The following is a 21,947-nucleotide window of genomic DNA, read 5'->3' on the forward strand; positions in this document are numbered from 1 at the left end:
TCTAAAAGATGGAGAAAATGAATTTCAGGATGATCCAGTTCAAGTAACTGTAAACAGGTTAATTGTGTTAAGATTTTATGGGCAGTGGTGCTATATGCATTTCTAGGATATGCTTTCTAATTCTGCTCTGTTAACAGTCTTATGTGCTATCAAAGTTGTTTCAGTACAGTAGGCCTTCCTTTTCATACAGCAAGGTAGAAATATGCTCAGCCATAAGCTGCATCTGATTTGATTAATGTTTTGAATTATTAAAACCTGTTTTCCATTATGAGCTGTTTCTTTGAGTTTTTTGTTTAACCCTATTTCAATACAACTAAAATATTTCCAACAGTGACCAGTTCTTATTTAATGTTTGGAAAAATTGTTTCTAAATTGACCTTTCTAAGGTCCAGATTGAGTTTCAGCATTAGAACTAACTGGTAATTACAGGCAATACCATAGTGAAGTTACATGTCTCTTTGCTTTCTTAATAACAAAACTTGTAGGTCTATTTTATTCAAATAGCTAAAGGAAAAATACAATGAGTGTCACATTCAAGAATACCAGAATCTAAGAAAAATCCTACCTATTAGAGTAAGATATCTAATACTGACTGCTTTTCTGACAATACAAAATTGCTTTAGGGTGGATTCAGCATTGATAACGCTTTCTTCACATCTTTAAATTAGTCTTGCACTATTTCTTCTAGGTATAAGCTTTTAAAAATTTCTCTCCTAATTACCTTAACATTTCAGAATGTTTCTTTGCTAAACCTTTTCCACTACTTCTTCTTGCCCTGAATTCTTGGAAAGCTGTTTTCCAAGGTCAGAGTTAATTCAGTGCGAGATCTATTTGCAATGGTCTTTCAGGAGCACTTTGTGGAGCCGTTCAGCAGAAAGGCTCGTCAGGAAAATCTGCGGTACAACAGCATGCTCAAACAGCTTAGCAGTCAACACACAGCCACCCTGAGGCAGTGGAGAGCAGCCCAGCTTTACTTGTTCTCTGAGCGTGGGCCTTGGGCTGAAAGGTGAGGCTGGATTTCCTAAACTGGACATGATGCTTAAAAGGTATTGGCTCACTGTTTCATGTGGTTAAAACCAGGTCAGATTGACTGCAATAACCCTTCTTGATATCTACAGTCTTGGGTGACAGGACAAGAGAAAATAGCCTCAAGTTGTGTCAGGGAATGTTCTTATTAGAAAGTAATTTTGGGGTGATCGTGGTGGTGGTAGGTTGTCAGTTGAACTTTATGATCTTGAACAGCTCTTCCAACCTTGCTAATTCTGTGAAAATAAATACTGTTTACAAGATAGTGTTGATCAGAGCTGCAGTGTGAAACAAGAGGAATAAACTGCATTTTAATATTTTATTTTTTTACAATGTACAAGTGGATGACCAGTATTTGTATAAATATGCACTCTTTTGTAATCAGTTCATTCCTGTAGGTCTTTATTCAGATTATTTTTATGAATATTCTTCTTTTCCTAGGAAACAGCGTCCTGTGCACTGGAAACTTTCAAATGTGGAAAATTTTTCACGTATGAGACTAAAACTAGTGCAGAATTACAACTTCAACTCTCATCAGGATGCTAGTGACCTGAGAGATAACTTAGGTAAAGTTGTAATTGCTATCTCACTTGAGTTCTTACCAAAGAAAGATACCCACTTTCCTCTTTGTGTTTAATTAGCAGTATATGCTAGATACTTAAATCTTGATGTTTTTTTTCTTTATTTCATCTGTAGTAAAATCTGTATTATGTTTCTTTGACCTGAAACAGCATCTTCCTACTGAGTAGAATTCTTTTGGCTCTGGTTCATTGAAATGTGGGGGTTTGTTGCACAATAAATAAAAATTAACTCCTATGTTTTAAAATAAGAAGTTAGACAACTTTTTGTATGAGATTGTTTCTACACATTTTAGTCACAAATTCTAAAAGGCTTTGAACAAACACTGCTTACTCTGATCTATTTTCTTCTTTCTTGAAGAAACAAAATGCTTTGTTTTACAAGTGTGCCAAACAGATGAGTTAGGGGTGGAATTGTTAAGTTTGTTGTATTGGATATCACGGCTCAAGCAAAAAAAAACGCAAAACTCTCTTGGAAACCCACATAACCAAAAAGCAAATGTCATACATTTTTATTAAATCTGCATGCTTTAGCAAAGTCTTGAAAAATATTGCAAAATATTTTCTTGTCAGTGTCCACATCAGAATTCAAGTTAAATTTTCTTACGTGTTGTGTTCCCTTTCTACTCTCATAATTTTCAGTGTAGCTCAAGGACTGTTTGTAGTGTTCTGCTTAACCACAAAAATACTTAAGAAACCTGGTTGCTTCTTACTTAGTTAAAACCAAAATTCAGCTGTAGAATACAGGCTTAGTAGGTTAGATTTCCAAAAGTATTGTAGCAGAAAAAGTTATGAGCTGTTATGTCCATTTATGCTAGGTGTGCATCAGACACAGCCTTCTAGTGAGTCTCTGCTTCTGGAGGTGGTGAAGCAGGTGAAAGTGAGTGACTTGGAAGATGATGTTCTGGAGCTACCAGAAGAAGACACAGCAGCCGGTTCCAGTTTGTAAGTAGAACAGGATATGGAATTGTCATTTGTTTCTGTGCTAGGGATAAGGAGCGAGAAACAACTTTGGGAGTTGAATGGCATTCAGAGTTTCCCTCTTTCTTTGTCTGGCCTTAACAGTTCAATCCAGGGCAGTTTTGATCAGCAAAGTTACTGTTGGATTTATCATTGTCACCATTGAGACAAGCAAAGCCCCAGGGAAAAGAAGGCAGAGCAGATGTTTATGAGAATCCATTAGTGATTCACTGCTTACAGGTGGGCTGAAGCTACAGAATTGTTAAGGCTTTTCTGCTATGTATATTGACTATAATTCTCAGGAGGCAATATGCCGTGTAAGGACATGGACCAGACTGGAGCTGCCTCTTCTCCATAGTTGCCATGGTCATTCAGTCCACTGCATAGCATGAGAATTTGTGTTGCTGGCATTTAAGTGCTGGAGAGTGCCTTGTATTTAAGAGCATTCCAGAGGGAAGGCCTGCTGTGCTTCCTTTGTGTCACTTGTGTGACTGCAACTAAAAAAAAAGGCAGGAGTGAGAGAGAGAGAGAGCAGGGAAAGGAGAGTTGAGGGAGGATAGCAAATGCTTTGCTTCAGTAATTGGACATGTCATGTTGTGCATGCATCTATGTGTGTTTGGGTTGTTAAGTGCAGTAGAGTTGGCACTCTGAGTGGTATTGATACATTTTGTCCTTTAAAGGTTATTAAATGCTTGCTGTAGATTATAGCAAAATAACTCTGAAGATAACTTCAGTCACATGAGCTGGAACTCAGTTCTACCCTCCAGAGGGCTTAAGCACCTACAATTAAATAAGAAAGGGAAATGCAGCCTGATATTTTCACACTTCAGATAAGTCAAGTCCACTGTACCTGAGATGAAAATATCAAGACAGAAGAGTGATGCTATGAAATGATATTTGTAGTCTAGTCTGAAACACCCAAGACTGCTGATTAAAGCAGCTTTATATAATTGTTTATGTTGCAGTTTTAATGCCATTCAAATTTGATTATTTTCTGAATTGTACTCTGACCAAGGACCTAAGCAACAGTAAAATCCACCCAACCCTGTAACACTTAGTGGTGTTTTTGCAGGGATGAGAAGGATGAGGAAAGTCAGAAAGAAAAGCTAATATTGTCTGAAGACTGTGAACTCATTACAGTAATTGATGTGATACCAGGCAGGCTGGAGGTTACTACCCAGCACATCTATTTCTTTGATGGTAGCATTGAGAAAGAGGAAGGTAAGTGTGATCAATGTCTCTTTATTTTCAGTGTAGTTCAGCATTCTGCTTTTAGTAGGCTGAGTTTACAATTACTTTGACACTCATTTTCAAAACATAAAGAGACAAGTTAAAATTGATATTGCACTTAATGGTTAGTGGCTGACTGATCCCTTCAGAATCAAGAATCTGGAACTGTACTTTCCGAGTTGGTAAATTGATTAACTATTCTCAGTATTTCTCAAAAATAATTTACTAAAAAACCTGCTGCTTAAAAAAAAAGTGACTACCTCTAATTTGCTTTGTAAATGGCACCTCTGTGTTCTCTTTCTACAACAAATAATGTTATACTTATGCATTGATTAAAAAGTAGTAGTACGTAAGCATTAATCATCTGTATTAATTTAGGGAAATTTAATAAAACTTGCACAGCTGGTTGTGAAAACACCAAAATGAAATGTTGGACAAATAGTAGTAAAATTTTCCAAATCAGTATACCAAAATGTTCAGCCTTTGGGAAATCTAAACATAAAAGTTTGTTTGAGCCTGTTTAAGAAAGCAAAAGGAGTTGGTTCATACTTCTTATCAACAGAATACATTTACAATGTATCTTTAATGAGAAAGCAAAAACAAATTCTACATGCCATCAGATGTTTCTTGCTTCATTTCTTTCAGCACCACACTATCTGAAGTTAATATTTTCCTAGCAAAATGGTTAATCACGTCAGCTCTAAGACTTTCTAGGAATAACTCTGAGATGACTGGAGCTGGTACTACACTGTATCTGTAGGAAAAGGGTTTTTTAAAATATGTATTCCAACTCAGTAAACACAGTGTTCCTCCTAGGGGTAGGTTTTGATTTCAAATGGCACCTTTCTCAAATTCGAGAGATCCATTTGCGTCGGTACAACCTGAGGAGATCAGCTTTGGAGATCTTCCTTACGGATCAAACCAACTATTTCCTCAACTTCACTAAGGAGGTATGGGTTTCTTAAATGTCATGGATTTATGTAATAAGCATAAGGTTAAGTTTAAGATCAGTGATTATATTTGAGTCTGGTGCCTTTCTTGATACTGTAGCACTAATAGCAAAAGGTTTGCTTACACAGTCATCATGGAAATCTACACTGCCATCTGGCACCTAGAAACTGATTAATTGTGAAAAGATAGATGAAACAAGATCCTCCTTTTTCCTTTTTCTCTCTCTGTTATACAGAATGATTATTTTACTAAGGTCACATCAGTAGTAATGTAAGTGTTTTGAAGCTCATCTTTTTGAAGGCTAAACAAATTAATTACAAATCAAAGGTGACTTTCTTTTTTGCAGTAACATTAGAAATGATTGATATTAGATAATTAAGGAGTACTGAATTCCTCCCCCCTGGGTAATAGCAGTCATCCTTTTTATGAGGGACTATGATAAATTTCAGAATTTAGGGTGAGTTACGTACTTTACGTACTAGCTGGTCAATTTATTAGTAGGTCAGCTCTTAGAAAATGTTGTGTGGTTTAGTTTTGATGTGATGGATGTCACATCCATCCATGTCCAGATGTTTTAAACAGCAAGAGATACTTGAGAGTGTAACTGTGTTTATAGTTACACTTGAGAGTGTAACTGTGAAAATTTCATATTTTAATTAGCAGATAAGTTGCTTAATTGTTTCCTTCAGGCTCCAGAATATTGTTTTATCAGTGCTGTTTTCTGACAGGTACGAAACAAAGTCTACAGTCGGATATTGTCACTGCGTTCTCCAAATATTTCTGGGACCAGATCGCCACAGGAGCTTTTCAAAGCGTCAGGCTTGATGCAGGTATGAGACCTCAGCTCAGTGGTCTAAAGTATTCCTCTCCTTTTGAAGGATTCCCCCAGTGTTTAGGTGGCAGCTATCAACTTCTGTACCCTCAGCCTGGCCACTGAACTTTGCTGTGTATGTTTTTAGGGTGTTTTGGTTTGTGTTTACAGTCAGGAAAATGGGTTTAGCCAGGCTTTGGTGATGAGATTGACAGGCATTTTAACATGAATATAAAACATGGCAGATTGGCTTCTGGTTTTAGTCTATGATCTTGAGTGCTGCTTTGAAACTTGTTTTACTGGATTTGCAAATAATTTTCCCTGCTGTCTTTTCATGATGGAGCTTTCAACAAAACTCACATGAAGATTAAGTGTGGATTAGTAATATTGGTAAAAAAGGAAAATGTCAAAATGTCTATATTACCATAAACACATATAACTTTTTAAATATAGTAAATGTATTTTTGTCTTCCATCTCCTTATGCCAAAATTGTTTTCTCTGAGGGAGGAAGCTTTACAAATAAGTTAAAATACTGGAAATACTTTGTTCTTTGTTTTCCTGACAATGAAAACTATTGAGTTGTATATTTACACAGAGAAAATATCATCTGTCATGACACATCTCTATCACTCTCCAGACAAATACTGAGCCCTTCTGAACACAGCTGTGTCTGTTCCTTGGTTTAGAATATAATAATGGAGCAAACAAAGGTGCACAGACCATTTGGTTTACAAATTCTTCACCTATACTGTTAACCAATGGGAGAATAATTTATAAATAAATCTTGATGTTAGTAATCTAATAGATTTCAAAGTTCTTTTCTCCTTTTTATAAGTACCTGCATACTTGCCTTCTTTCTGTTTCTCTTATTTCCTGTTTTTCTTTTCCTTTTTAGCAAGGTTACTAATTGCCTGCTGCCCTGTATTTGAAGCAGCACTGTCACCAAACAGGATCTGATTTCAGTGAAATATAGATAGCACAATCACTGAATCAAAGGGAGGATAAACTTCATTATGAGAAATTGAATCTGGACTTGCCTACAATTTTTGTGGTGTAGCGCTTTTCACTTGCCAGTGCTGTCCTCTGGCAGATAGATACTGACAAAATGTGTAACTTGTAATAATTATATCTTTGATATATTGAATTAGATTTTATCTTTCTTTGTCTTTCAGAAATGGGTGAATAGGGAAATAACTAACTTTGACTACCTTATTCAGCTGAACACTATGGCAGGACGAACTTACAATGACCTTGCTCAATATCCTGTGGTAATTAAAAAGTTAATTTTCAAATTTTTGCCAAAGGTATGTATTTTTAATCTCTCTCTGATATTTGACTTACTTTTTTTGGTTTAGTTTCCCTGGATTTTGCGAGATTACACCTCAGAAGAACTGGACCTGAATAATCCTGCAGTGTTTAGGGACCTGTCCAAACCTATAGGTGTGGTAAATGAGAAGAATGCTAAGACTGTGAAAGAGAAGTATGTATTTGAACACTTGGTTATATTTATTTGTCTTTTCTGGGCCTCCAGGCTAATAACACATTTAACAAATTAAGTTGTAGCAGTGACATTTTTGAAGCTGGTTTTATGATATAACCAATGCACTCGCAGATGTGGTTGGTTTGTTGTTCCTGCTGCATTCAGACTATATTATATAGCACTCAGTTATATGGCAGTGAAAGGACAAAACTTACTGTTGTAAATATTCAGTTGTTTCTCAGCTGTGGAGGTGAAAAACTGAAAGACTGCAAAAACAATTTAATGGCTCAGCAGCCTGAAAAAACATGTCCCATGTCTGCTTCAAGATAAGGAATGTGAAATCATACTGCTGAATTCAGCTGCTTGTGCTAAGAGGTAGCATTGATCCTAAATCTGTGCTTTCTCTTTTTTTCAAGCATAAATTATGATCTTCAAAATAAAATATGTCTCAAATGACTTTCAGCAAGTCCTTTGTCGGTACCAATGACAGGCACTTACACCCACACAGCAGTGTAGTGATGTTGGTAGTCTGGGGAGTGAGTGTGCTATCATACCAGACTGCAGCCAGGTGTCTTCCAAAATGTTCTGAAAACTTGGAACAGGGAGAATTTCCTTTGAATGACTAGGCTCTATCCTGACTGTAAAGAAATGGGTTCTCTAGAAGTATGTTTAATTAAAATTTCTCTTACCAGCCTTGTGAGACTGAGGAATGTATCAGCCAGATGGTGGCATGGTAGAGTGAGTTTGCCAGTAGAAAAGGAGAAATGGGCATGAGTGTAAAAAAGGTCTCTCTTCTGCATCCTACACAGTCAGAACACATTTCCTAAATCCTGCAGGAAACCATCACAAGTCTATTCACTAGTAAATACTCATTTTAGTGGCATGGGGTATGTTGGTCTGTTGTATAAAGTCATCAGTCCTGTCTGCCCTTTGTCAGGTTTCTGACAGCTGATAGCAAATGCCTAGGGAAGAGTATAACAGGCATGCAAAGCCTTCATCTGGTGTACATTTTTATCTTTCAGCAGTCTTTTTCTTAGGGACTTTCTAAGTAAGATTTGGAATCTTTGTGTTTGATGGAACTCAATGTATTTTTCTCTCATAGATTGTTGTCATTTCTTTTGAATCTTTGCCTGGAATAAGCATAATCCACAAGTAAATCAACCATAATGCCCAGCTGTATTTATAAAGATTTCATTTTTCAGATATGAGAATTTTGAGGATCCTCTTGGGATGATTGACAAATTTCACTATGGGACACATTACTCAAATGCTGCTGGTGTCATGCATTACCTCATTCGGGTAGAGCCTTTCACAACACTTCACATCCAGCTGCAGAGTGGCAGGTATGCTGAGCAAATAAGCAGCCCCTTCCTGCTACTTCCTTGTCATTTTACTAAGGGAATCATCCAAGTCTAACCTGAGTTTTCTGATCCTCAGATTTGACTGTGCTGACAGACAGTTCCACTCTATTCCTGCTACCTGGCAGGCACTCATGGACAACCCCAATGATGTCAAGGAACTTATCCCAGAGTTCTTCTGCTTTCCAGAATTCCTGGAGAATCAAAATGGTAAACTGACTCCTAGGAATATTCTCACAGAAAACTGTTTCTGTATTCTTGAGAAAAGAATTGTTACAGCCATTTGTGAATGCTGAGGAACACTTACTGTTTAAACTTTGTGGTGTGATTGGTTGTAGACATTAGTCGTGATACTGGCTTTAAACTGTTTAGTGAAGATACCAGTTGTGTTAAGCAGCAGCCTAAACATAGTTTAAAATTCAGGCTATGGGCTTAAGAATGGCTAAAAATAGTGTTGTTTACCCAGTGGAGAGATCAGAGGTGCTCACTGGGATGTTTGAAAAAGTTAGTAATAGTTAATACAGATTAAATATTTACCAAAAGTTAAGAGATTAATTATAATTATTATAGTGCTGATTAAAAGACAGTGTGTTGCATTCTGATGAGACTCCTTTTTAAATTCACATTTATTGTTTAGTGATTTGTTTCTCTATCTTTGCACAATTTGGAAATGGCTTTATATGTTTGTGCTGCTACAATCTACTAGAGCTCTAAATTAGAAAAATTGAGAACTCCCTGGTCCCACTTTCAAGTCATTTAAGTATTTAGAGTTGTTTCAATGGTAGCTGGTGAGATTTCAGACTTTTTAAAAACCTTGACTTTATAACGATTTAAACTTGTAAGTAACAGCCTTCTTATGAATAACCTTATTGAAGTGTTTTGGACTCTTAATCCTCGAGAATTGCAATATGCAATTATGTTTACAACGAGCAAATGCAAATATGTTTACAGATGGATGTGTAAAAGATTAATACTACTTCTATGGTTGGGACTAAAGCTTCAAAATAATTTTGATGTTTTGGATAATTGTTATACACTATCATTTAAAACTGTAAACATGCAGAACTGAGCTTAGCCTCCTATGTCACTGGTAGAGTTATTAGGGATTTATATTAATAACTTCTCAATATCCTTTTTTTGCACTGAGAAAATAATGATTTTTAATCTTTATTGAGAAGTCAAGGTGCTTGAAATATTTTGTAGCAACTCTAAAACTTTTCTGAATTATTCACCAGGTTTTAACTTAGGCCAACTTCAAATGTCCAAAGAGGTGGTAAATGATGTTGTTCTGCCTAAGTGGGCCCACTCCCCAGAAGACTTTATTTATAAACACAGGAAGGCTCTGGTAAGATGATGTTTGTATGTGTGACATAAAAGAAGTGCACATTGCTACTGTGGCTTAAATGTAAAACAAGTGGGATGGCATGCAAACTAGAGTTGTGGTTGCATTTGACATTAGAACTTCTTGTGCATATTGATAAAATGCTGAAAAAAGCATTTAATCTCTTGAGCATTTTGGACACTATTGATTTGGGCATTTGCTGTCCTGGGAGATAAAATGCAGAGGTAGGTGAGTAGGGTTCCTTTGCTATTTAAAGATGACTCTGTCTGGTGTTAGGGAGCTGGCAGGTTACCTTCCCTTGCACAGGTGCATTTCAATAGTGTATACCTCTTGTGTCACTGTATTGATTTTCCCTCTTACCTGCCAGCTACTTCCCATAACCCACAAAATTCTTATGCTTCTGCCCTATGTATTGCTAAATACCTAATTTATGGATGCTATTAATTTAGAAATTGAATCTTTTCCACACAGAATAGTAAAAACTTCAAGATGGGAGCAGTGTTTCTCTCATTCTTACAAGAGCAATTTTTCTTTCTAGGAATCTGAGTATGTTTCTGCTCATCTTCATGAATGGATAGATTTGATTTTTGGCTACAAGCAGAGGGGACCAGCTGCAGTGGAGGCGCTCAATGTGTTCTATTATTGTACTTATGAAGGTACAAAGCAGCATGTTCTCTAATTGTCATCAGGCTTGTGAGTTTTCATTATTAGACAGTAGTTGATTTGTGAGTGTACCATTCAGCAGCATATGGTAAGGCAGCAGATTTGTCGATGAAATATGGCAGCAAACCTTGTAATGTGTCATCAAAAAAAAAGGATAGTTTTTTTAAAGGAGGGCTGTTACAGTTTCTTGTCTTTTTTTTCCTAAAAGTTACTGGATTTTCTTGCCACTTATTTACTTAAAAGTGTTTGTGGGAAGAGGTTTCTTGTGGTTTAGAGTTCAGGCACATTGTTTAAAAGCAACTAATATTAGAGAAAAATTTAAGCTGTTAATTTCAAAACTAACTTTTGGGTAGTTTTTGTGTGTTACTTGTTGCTTGTAATGAGGTAAATTAAATTCATTTGATAAGGCAAAGGCCTGCAATTCTTGCCCTGACAGATACAGTTAAAATTCCACATGCAGAGTGGAGTTTTCAGATTGTAGTTTAAATGGAGGCGTTGTCTGGGGCTTTTCTGCTGGGGGTAAAGGATCATAATGCATCAAGTAAAGTAAGTTGCCCGTATTGGTTCTTAATAAGTTGTTTGGATTGTCTTTTTTTTCTTTTTTCCTGCTCTTTATCATTCTGATTGTGATCCAGGGGCTGTGGATTTGGATGCTTTAACAGATGAGAAAGAAAGGAAGGCTTTAGAAGGAATGATAAACAATTTTGGGCAAACTCCCTGTCAGCTGTTAAAGGTACTTGCTCTTTTGCTCCCTCTCAACCAGACCTTTGTAGTTAAATACAACTGAGTTACAGGGACTTCTGAAAAAAACAATGGTTTTTAAGGTAACGGTTTGTAATTTTAGCAACATTAAATCTTTGCCACATTACCAAAGAATCCATTTTCAAAATAAATTAATTTACTTCAAGAAGGGATATTAGGTATTTAAGACTGTTTTCCCATTAAGATTCTGAGTATCTCATGTGCATTGAACAAATTATTAAACTAGTCTAATTTGTTACTCCTTCAAATATTGCCTCCTAGGAGCCCCATCCACAAAGGCTATCAGCAGAAGAGGTAGTACAAAGACTAACTAAAAGTGATACCTCTACTCTGAATCTCTTTCAACACCTCACTGAGCTGAAGTCATTCTTCATAGAGGTAGATGTGTTACTTGAAATTGTTTGAAGTCTAATCTGAAATTTGATGTACTTGAAAGAAAAGGTCACAACCTAGATGAAAATAAACTTGCTTCCGATTTAGAGAGAATATTTTACAATGCAATGTGTATTAAATGAGCTCTGTCTTTTTAGTTGGCTTCATAGAGGTTGAATCCCATAATCTGCTGGCTGCTTGTGTGGGTGTTGTTTGAGTATTAAATTAGTCACTACACCAAGAAAGCTGCAAACCTCACTGGTGGTGTGTGAGGACTCACTGAACTTGGTAGTTAAACTCCCTGATTGGGGTCAGGGTTTCATTTGCAGTGTTTGTGATGAAGCTTACCTGCACAAACTGAATGGGTGTGTGCCAGTGCCTTAGGGTGCTCGACAGGTCTGACACTGATTCCAGAGGCTTTGCATCTTACTCTTCACAGGTTCTAGATTTTACCTTTAGCTTTTGGATGTAATCAGATCAAACCTATGTCCTTTCTCCTAGGGAGTTAGTGATGGTGTGCCCATTGTCAAAGCTGTTGTCCCCAGGAATCAGTCACGTTCCTTTATTTCTCAGGGAAGCCCAGAGATCTTGGTGAGTTGCATGTGTCAGTACTGTTCGTACAGATAGTCAAGTGAGTTTTTTTTTTAATGCAGCTTGTAGAGGAAGATTTCTTAACTGTTCCTCTTCAAAAGTGTTCCTTTAACCTATAGCAAATGTCAGTTAAGTTAAATATTTATCTTCCAAGGAGAAGCCAGGCTGATTTGTTGAATGACATTTAAGAGCTGATGAGATATGACTGTAAATTATAGTGAGGCATATTGTAACTTGCCACTTGATCAACTTCCATGCAACAACAAATTTGCTAATGCAATGCAGCCTAGATTTAAAATTACAGCATTGAGTTATTAATGGTGTCATTGTCGTTGCTTTCCAATATTAAACTGTACCATACCTGTATATTAAACTGTACCATGCACATTCCAAAAGCCTGCACTGTTCCTAAAACTAACTCTTGCACTAGCACATGATCTTGTACTATGACAGATACCAAATACTGAAAGGAGAACAGTGGTTTTGTATTTGTATCTGTATATAAGGCCTAGACACTGGCCCCAGTGCAATAATACCTCTGTTTTGCAGGAAAGAATATTCCAATATTTCTGTTTTGTGTATCCAAATTGTCTTGGCTTTATGTGGTACTTTTATAGGTTATTTGAGCACATCTAAAATTCTCCTTATGTTTTTCATAAATATCTAATGAAAGTGACCTTGAATATTTAGATTGCTTTGTTACTTCCTCAGAAATGAAACTGTAGTACAATGTTAAACTTCCTGTGTTAATATGTTTACTATTAACAGTTAGTATTCAGAGAAGAAAAGAAGCAGTAACTTAAACTAAATGACTGACTTGTAATTAAATGTTGGAGACGGTTTGGTTGACTGGGATTTTTAGTGTTTGTCTCCTCCCATCCTTCCTACCCCAACTTCTCCAACCTATGTAGAACATATTCTAATGTGGTTCTATGTACCATGTGTGGATTAACTCATCTGAGTGGGATTTTTTATTGACTTGTTTATTCAGGGAGAGGTGCATGTCATTTTTCCCTTGTGGTAGGTTTTCAAGAAGCCTCTGCTGGACTTTATGCAAGCTCCATTAGCATCAAGGCAAACAGAAAATAAACCTCTGGGTTTCATCACCTTTTTCATTAAACTTTTTTAGGTAACAGCAAGTCTGAACTGCGTTATTGGAACTCATGGTTGGCTGCCTTATGACAAAAATATTTCCAACTATTTCACATTCATCAAAGATACAACAGTGACAAATCCCAAGTAAGCAAATTTTGAGGCAGGTACAGATGAATGCATCGAAAATAATGAAATACAGTAATTGTTGAAAATGAGTGAAAATACTGTTTTCACTGAGTTTTCACCTAAGAATGCATCTTCTGATATTCAGTAAAATTGCCTCTAATCTGTGATAGCATTTCTAGCAGAGTTATGTAAGTGACATTTCAGGCTTCATTCCTAGAGCTACTTCTAATTTTCAATCATAAAAGTTCATTGTGTAATCTGTGATAGTCTTCATACATTCTTATGCTATAGTAATACGTAGGTATATGTGGTGAGTTTGGTTTTTTTGTTTTTAGAATATTCCTTTTTGTCTTTAATGTTACAGTGCTTAGTAGGGACGTGAGTTATCCAATTGTGTAAAAGGCTGAAAAAATCTAAAATGAAATCTTGCTTCCAGTCAGTGGTGGCAGTGAGAGTTTTTCCATGGGTGTAGCCTCTTCTATAGATGGATTTAATTACTGATGTTTAAAGGCAGAGGAAGTGCCAAATACGTGGATGTGAACCCAGGTTACTGTTAACTGCTCATCGTTTGCCTGCAGAACACAGCGCAGCATGAGCGGTCCTTTTGCCCCGGGGCTGGAGATCACCTCCAAGCTGTTTGCAGTGTCCCATGACGCAAAGCTGCTCTTCAGTGGCGGACACTGGGACAACAGCCTCCGAGTGACATCCCTTACGAAAGGCAAACTGATGGGACAGCACATCAGGCACATGGGTCAGTCACTCTGTTGGAAATTGAAAGGGTTGTGTGTGTTATTGGGTGTTCCCAGAATAGAGCCATGTCCCCTGGGCACACAAGTGTAGCAATTGTAAAGGAATAGCAGTGTAAGAGCAGAAGAATGCTTGAATTGTGATTACACATAAATACTCGAGCATTTTCAGTCATTGGACTGGTGCTTTGATGTAGTTTCAAAATAAGGCTTGCCTGCTATTTTTAGGTAGCAAAGCTGAATGTGTCAAGTGGGTACATTTGTCTGTATGATGAGGTAATTGTTTAATAGTATCACCAGCCCTTATCACAGTAGAGTACTTCATGCTGACTGCAAATCAGGATACAGTGTGACAAGTTGTATCCACATTGTCAGTCTGTGGGAAATTAGTCTTAATTACCATGTGACTTTGTCTTCTTTTCGTTGTCTAGATATTGTGACCTGCTTGGCAATAGACCACTGTGGAATTCATTTAATTTCAGGCTCCAGAGATACTACCTGCATGATATGGCAAATAGTTCAGCAGGTGGGTTATTTAGGCATACTCAGAAGCAGTTTCTGGATGTATTTTTTTCCTCTGTTTTGCTATTGATTTATTTTCAGGTTTGTAGGGAAGATAGTGCGCTAAAATAAATTTGCTTAGTAATTTTACTCTCATTGTCTTCTCTGAAGTACTATACATATTAGTTACTATATAGCTGAAGTACATTATTTTAGAGGCTCTCTTAAAGATTTCACAGATAATTTTCAGGGCAGGCAAATAAGAATTTTACATTTCTGGGCAGTTGTTCACTCCTAGTAGCTGCATTTTAGCACTGCCTTTTCTCTGTGGTGGGTATTGATGACTACAGCAAAGACAGCACTGTCTATTATCTGCATTTGCACTGGCATTCAAAAGTTCTTTAATATTGGTCTCATGCTTTCACACAGTGAAAGTACTTGTGTAATCCACGTGTGTACTTAAACTCAAAATCTTAAGCTGTTTCCATCATTATGCAATTAAATGCTGATTTATGATTGCTGCATACAAGATATACAAGTAGGATTAATTGCTGAGGAAAGCTGTCATGTTTTGGACAGTAGATTTCATCAAGTCACCTTGTTCTTATTGTGGAACTAAAGTCAGCACATTAAAACAGTAGAGTGGTGCATAACCGCATGTGCTTTTGTGGAAGCTCTCTTTATGGTGGGAGTATTTATAATTCTGTAAAGAAGTACTTTGTAGTAACAGTGCATGGTCAAAAAAAGTAAGACCTTAGTGCTCATACAAGTAGCTTTTTGTCTCAAGTGGGGATAAATGTTGGACATTTTTTTATTTTATCTTTTCATGGTGAGTTAACTCACACTCTGGAAATGGTCTTTATTTAGAAGTGCTTTTCCTTAAGATTTAAAATGTATTTTGTATTAATAGATATATAAATGCTGTTTTATGTATAGTAAATGTTTCTTGTGAGACTTTTATCTTGGTCTTTACAAAGTGGCAGAAATGGACTGTGTACTGGCATTTCCATTCTACTTGTCTTCTTGGTGACACCTGTATTTTGACACTTGTTCTGTATTTCTGCATGCTTTAGGCTTTCAGGGCCTGATTTGCAAGCAAATCTTTATCACAGAAATGAAAATAAATAGTTCTCTGTGGAACCATTTACAGTACCTTCTCTCTAAGGACAGTTCTTCCCTTAACTGGTTTAAGAAGAAGTCTGTTTATGCCGACAGTACACTCACTGGGACAAAAGCTGTGATACCCTGCTGTTATGTGGGAACGTTGCTATTTTTAATGAACATTATTCCAATATTTCCTTTGTGTATCGTACTACTGATAGTCACTGAGAAATACTGTTTGCTTCCTTTTCCTTGGAAAATGGAAAGAATTCTTGTTATTTTTAGTAAAATAAAAGTAAATGTCAACTTTTTTAAGCTTGATTGTGAAGATAGTGCTTGATTCCAGGGTAAACTCTAAGAACTGGACAAGCCCAGGTGCACAGGTGAAGAACAAGTGTGTTGATGGGGTAGGTGAACAGCTCCAGTTAGGCCTGCTCACTGTTGTCCATGCACTCCTGGACACCTGCAGGGATAGGAAGGAGGCAGCAAAGTACCATTGTCTTTCACACCCACGCAGTAACTACATGTTCATTCATTCTTGGGATTGCAGTAAGTGAGGAGCTGACACAGAGGGTAATACATTGATATTGGAGTGGTGAATTATGCCTTTGGCTTTGACCTCTGTCAGATATACACCTTACACAACTGGTACTGAAGATACTAGAAGTTCATTTTTTGCTTGTCCTTCAGCTGCAAGAGAATGTATTATTGCACTTTTTATTACTCTCAGGGAGGAGTGCCTGTTGGCCTCGCACCTAAGCCATTACAGATCCTTTATGGGCACACTGATGAAGTTTCAAGTGTTGGCATCAGTACTGAACTGGATATGGCAGTGTCAGGATCCAGGGTAAGCACCTTTGTACTTGTCCTTTTTTTGCCTTTTCTCAACTGAAGTCAAACCACACAAGGTGTTTGAAGTTGATTAAGACTAATAGAAAAAAGTCACTATTTCACAATCTTTCTCTTAAGCCTTGTTTATCAAGAAGGTATGTGCCATCCCCTTTGCTGTAGGCTTAAATCAGACTGTCTCAAACCACTGTGCAGAGCATGGGCCTCACCTTCTATGTGGTGTTATTCTGCACATGTGTGTGGACTTTCTTGGAGATTTTAAGCTTCTCATAGCAACAGTGTTCTGATTGTTTCTTCCTTGCTGTGTTAACCTTGAAGGTTCTGTGCCACTTCCTCATCGTCTGCTTTACTGTACTGCACAGGCAGGCTGTTGGACTCTGGCTTTGTACTCCATGTAATGCCTATTCATAAATGTGACCTGTGAAGTGGCTGATTTGCTGCCTGTCCTCCCTCCTGCCCTATTTGCTTTTTTTTTTTTTCATATGCCTATAGTACATGGTCGTGAGGGGAAGGCTTCTTTGTGCAGAGTTCCTAATGCTCAGGAGTCCTTATCTCCCATTAAGGATTGAAGTGCATTCAAAGTATTCCCTGCATCCTGTGTATGTAAATGCAGAGTGTTGTGATAATTCTCCTGCTGAATATTAACTCCCCTAAATGTGGTTGCTGCAGGACGGCACTGTCATTGTCCACACTATTCGGAAAGGTCAGTACGTGAGGACTCTGCGACCACCTTGTGAGAGTTCTCTCCTGCTGACTGTTCCCAATCTGGCTGTCTCCTTGGAAGGCCATATAGTTGTCCACACCAGTGTGGAAGGAAAGACTACTCTCAAGGTACTTAAGTTTGTGGAAAACCTCTGTTTTGTCACTGAAGATTTTAATCATAAGTGTATGTAACTTTATCTCATTTCCTGTAGTAAGGAGGTTTTCTGAGCGTGCAGTGTCAGTTTCCATATTTTTTAAATTTTGCTGGCCAATTCAAGTGAAATTTGGTTAAAGGTAAGTGACAGGCATATTGTACTCCTGTGAGTTTCATTAAAATCTCCAAACACCTGCAAGGAAGATGCTCAAGCATACACTAATGAATCTTCCTGGGAGAGCCACTTTGGACTGGAAAACTAGGGGGGAAGCAAGTTCCACTGTGCACAGGAACAGAGCCTTATTAAGGAGAGCAGCATGTTCTGGGTACAAGATGCTCGGTGTCCACAAAGTTTCTTAGTTTGGGATTGGAGATACAGCTATAAGGCTGTGTCTGTTGATCTGTGTAGTTGCTTTAATAATGGTAGAGCTGTTGTGATTTTTTTAGACATGGGAGATTTCTTGGAAAACAAACCTCTGATGTAGGCATGCTAACTACATTAGAAAGATGGGGAGGAAAGAGATTCAAGGTTATGCCAGGCTGGAGAACTTAAGATGGTTTCGTTAGTTGTATCTATAATCCAGCAACAAGTCATTGGCTTGTTTAGAAAATGCTTCTGGATCTAGCTCTGTGGAAATATTCTCGTTTCCTTCTGCCTTTGGATTTAGGGGGCAAGAGAGGGAAGAAGGGTAGTAGCAAAGCTGAAGATGAGTGCAATCTTTCTTTCTTAACAAGAGTTATTATAAAATTGGGACCTGTCTATTAAATCCATGAATGTTTCCAGGAAATTTAGAGTTTATTAAATGGACTACAATGTTGCATTAAGGAGTAGCTTCAAAAACTTCCATACAGGAGTTAACCTCCACACACATTGAGTACAGGCTCACTACTCTTGCGTCATTCAACAGGGAGACTATTGTTAGCGTTATTGTCTGTGGGTTGTTGCCAGCTTAGTGCCTTTTAATGAGCAAAAGATAGATGTACAACACTCTTCATCCTATCAGTCCTCTGTGACACATTTGTTTTTGATCTCTTCAGGATAAGAATGCATTACATCTCTATTCTGTCAATGGGAAATATCTGGGCTCTGAGACTCTGAAGGAGGAAGTGTCCGATCTGTGTGTAACTGGTGAATACATCGTCATGGGCAGCTTGCAAGGGTTTCTTTCCATACGGGATCTCTACAGGTAACGTACCACCATTTTTACTGAGATACAAATATGGAGGCTCATAGAGAAATGGCTGTATAATAAACTTTGCTTGGTGCTATAGGTGATAGCTGTTGCTTTTTCTGTGTTCTGCCCAAAAAAATGGTTTTGGAGGAGCTAAGATGTGGAGAAAGATAAAATGAGAGGTTGTAACAGATCTCGTTCTTGCCAGACGTTTATCCCAATTAAACACCTAGAACTGACAGGAGGAGCTGTCAGTGTGCAGACTGCTGTGATTAGTCACAGGGAGCTCAGCAACTGCAGGATCAAGCCTCACGTTCTGCACCAAGTTTTCAGCTCCACTTACTGCTTAGCTCTGTAGAGCTCCATTGCTCCTCAGAATGGGAGGGGATGTTTGTTACTCAGGCAGCTGTGCGACTAAGGTCACTGTTTTCAGTGAAAATGTCTTAGCTTACTGACTTAACCTACCCACATCTGTTCTTGTTATTGAAGCTCTTTTTTGGGTTGCAGTTAGATTTTTAGGATACAATCAGATAATTGAAACTGCAAGTTTTATTCTTGAGAAACTGTGTTTTACAGTGCATCCCATGGACAGCAGTTTCACTTGCATGTGATTCTTTGCAGTATGTGATGTACTTTTCCTCTGTGTTTTTTGTTCTTTTCAGCCTGAGTCTGAGCATCTCTCCGTTAGCCATGAGACTGCCAATCCATTGCATTTCTGTCACCAAAGAGTACAGCCACATCCTTGTTGGCTTGGAGGATGGCAAGTTGATTATCGTTGGTGTTGGCAAGCCGGCAGAGGTAAAACCCACCATCAAGAACTTTTTCTACCGAACAGTGGGAAGTTCACTTATTTCTGCTTTCCAGTTGAGCAAGAGGTCTCCTCTATGGCAGGGTAAATTTAAGAGCAAGTTTCAGTTTTCAGTGGGAAACAAATAACTTTTGAAACTGCTCTACTGAAAGTTCTGATTAAGAATCAGAGATGTATAGGGATTGCAGATGGGAAGCTCAGCTGGACTAACTTCCAGACTTTATCACTCACATCTGAATAAGCAAAGTCATAATAGCTAACCTTTTCCGAATGGGATAGTGTTGTCAGCCTCTTCTTGATGAAAAAATTTTCCAGAAGAAAATTGAAAACGAAAGGGAGCAAGCTACTTTTTTTTTTTTTTTTGTGGTTTTTATCAGATATCCTTTCATATGCATTGACTGACATTGGGGAAAAAGGTATTACTTCTTTCTGTTGAGTCTCTAATGACAGTGCACAGGGAATCACTTCTGTAGGTTCCCAATATGCTTGTGCTCCATATCGTGAATATAAACTTTATAAACTTGTTGGTCCTGCATCTGCAATATCAGTTACAGAGCATCCATCTCTCAAATAGATATGCCAAATTTTTCTTGTGCAAAACCCTAGTTTTTGCTTTCATTACTTCTTGTCATGACTTTCAAAGCACTTGAGTTAACTTAAAGCTGCTTATTATCTTTATAACTCAATCTCTATTGTACTGCTATGTATTTATTTGAAAATGTGATTATCACTTTTGCATGATCTTTAGTACATGCCAGAAAAGTGTGTATTAATTCAATTTTATATTTTAAATGTGAAAACAGAGCAACTTTATTTGTCAGTATTTTTAAATGTTCTTGCTAGGAGACACATAGTTTAATATTGGAAAAACATTCACACGATGGTAGTCTGATTTTGCTTGCACTGGATGTGGAGGGGAGAATTCCACTGACTTTCAGTTTTCTATCATAGAATTGAAAAAGAGCTGATTATTATGTGGTTAAACATATGGTTGTAACAGCAGTTTTAAAGCCACTGTCATGTCTAAGCTTCCTATCCCATAGAAAAGATCTTTTATAGGCTGAAATTTGTGTGTACCATTAGACTGAAGGCATTTGTTTTCTTATTTTAATTTTTTAATCACATCTATTTTTCTAACTATGCAGAAAGTGTTGTTTCAAAGACTGGATTCCTTTTATGGTTATAGAGGCTTTCCAATGACTTTTCCCAGGACTTTCTGTTTACAGTTCAGATTATATGCAAGCTTAATATCTGTGTAAATAGATTTTTTTTTTAAACACAAACATATAAGGAACATTATGTCCCAGATTTTCTAGTTTTCTATAATGGCATCGATCAATATATTTGAAAAGTGTGTGTATGTGTGGTGTTCATTTGTTGAATGACTTAGTTTGGAAGGAATGTGTTAATTCCTGGAACTTTATCTGTATACAGAAGACTTATCTGTATACAGAAGTGTTGTAGCTCCAGCTTTCAGTGGTGATATTGATCCTTAGGACAAAGGACTGGATCTTTAGCACAGACTTGCTTTGATGTGCAAAAAGTGAAATGCTGCTTGCTCTTAAGATTGGCCTTTAGTGTTTCTGCACTGACAGTTTCTAATACAGAGTATAATAAACATTTTTGTACTTTTAACAATTACTTAGCTGTTCTGGATATTGCAGAAGTCTGGGCAATTACCACTTGTTAGTGTTAATCCTGGTCAGCTGTGTCTTTTCTAGAATACTGCTGCTGTGCTGATACAGCTCTGAAGCAGGTAATATTTGTAGTAGTAACTGTGAGGAGCTGTTCTCAGACTTGTAAAGGCATGGATCTTATTTATTAAACTGCAAGGAAGTTCAGAATCTAATCAGCTGCCAGGCTGATCACTACTGGCCAATCATCAACCTTGTGCTTAGGTAATGAAGAGTTTCTTACAAACTGTTGTCAGATTGTAGACCTACCAGATGCTGGATTTAATATGGCCTCTGGTTGCTTGTTATCCATCTTATTCTGTGGAATACTCACTATGAATTACTTCTGCTTTAAACATTCCTCTGAGCACTTCACCCAGGATCTTTGGAAGACTGTATAAATTTGACACCAGGAGATAACCTTTCTCTGTTTCCTTTATTCTGCTGTCACTGTCCTGCATCTTGTCTATTTTTTCCCCCACTTCTAGCAATTTCTGTTTGAAATCTCTAAAATAAAATGTCCTTTCTTCTCATTTAGTTCATTTTTGCTTGGCATTCACCTCTTCTTTTCTTCCTATCAAAATAGCAATCTAAACACTCTTTCTAGGCCATTTGGTTAAGCATATGGGAACACATTAGTGGGTAATATCCCTTTAGCTGCTCAAATTCAGAGAAGACTGTGGTTAGTGTTTTGTGTCTTGTTTTTTGTCAGTCTCAAGAATAATCCCTAAGTGTAACTTTTAGTTTATTTTCAAATAATTTTTGTTGGTATATTTTGTTTATGCAGTACATTGTAGTGTCTGCATTTCACCAGATTCAGTGTCTGAATTCTTTTTTAATTTATCCACCTTATCCCTTCCCCCTCCTTTTGTTTCTCTGAATTACTTTTAAACAG

The 21,947-nt window shown here is 37.4% G+C and overlaps 1 protein-coding gene across 5 annotated transcripts in view; it reads left to right on the forward strand.

Moving 5' to 3' along the window:
• Positions 1-21,947, forward strand: part of NBEAL1 (neurobeachin like 1) — an 81,215-nt gene that overhangs the window by 52,724 nt on the left and 6,544 nt on the right. For 2 of the 5 annotated variants that reach the window (XM_072932331.1, XM_072932332.1), the window contains exons 34-55: positions 849-1,006; positions 1,468-1,592; positions 2,423-2,549; positions 3,637-3,785; positions 4,611-4,744; positions 5,474-5,575; positions 6,730-6,825; positions 6,913-7,037; positions 8,240-8,380; positions 8,475-8,605; positions 9,631-9,740; positions 10,276-10,393; positions 11,036-11,133; positions 11,424-11,540; positions 12,036-12,125; positions 13,255-13,364; positions 13,925-14,097; positions 14,524-14,618; positions 16,425-16,541; positions 17,213-17,374; positions 18,438-18,586; positions 19,234-21,585. In XM_072932331.1, coding sequence (XP_072788432.1) covers positions 849-1,006; positions 1,468-1,592; positions 2,423-2,549; positions 3,637-3,785; positions 4,611-4,744; positions 5,474-5,575; positions 6,730-6,825; positions 6,913-7,037; positions 8,240-8,380; positions 8,475-8,605; positions 9,631-9,740; positions 10,276-10,393; positions 11,036-11,133; positions 11,424-11,540; positions 12,036-12,125; positions 13,255-13,364; positions 13,925-14,097; positions 14,524-14,618; positions 16,425-16,541; positions 17,213-17,374; positions 18,438-18,586; positions 19,234-19,507 — 2,901 coding nt within the window. In that variant the 3' untranslated portion in view covers positions 19,508-21,585. Of the gene's footprint in view, positions 1-848; positions 1,007-1,467; positions 1,593-2,422; positions 2,550-3,636; positions 3,786-4,610; positions 4,745-5,473; positions 5,576-6,729; positions 6,826-6,912; positions 7,038-8,239; positions 8,381-8,474; positions 8,606-9,630; positions 9,741-10,275; positions 10,394-11,035; positions 11,134-11,423; positions 11,541-12,035; positions 12,126-13,254; positions 13,365-13,924; positions 14,098-14,523; positions 14,619-16,424; positions 16,542-17,212; positions 17,375-18,437; positions 18,587-19,233; positions 21,586-21,947 lie in introns of those variants that run through there. The other 3 variants (XM_030277610.4, XM_030277614.4, XM_072932333.1) reach the window with 2 other exon arrangements.

Source organism: Taeniopygia guttata, chromosome 7, assembly GCF_048771995.1.
Source record: "Taeniopygia guttata chromosome 7, bTaeGut7.mat, whole genome shotgun sequence".
NCBI lineage: Eukaryota > Metazoa > Chordata > Aves > Passeriformes > Estrildidae > Taeniopygia > Taeniopygia guttata.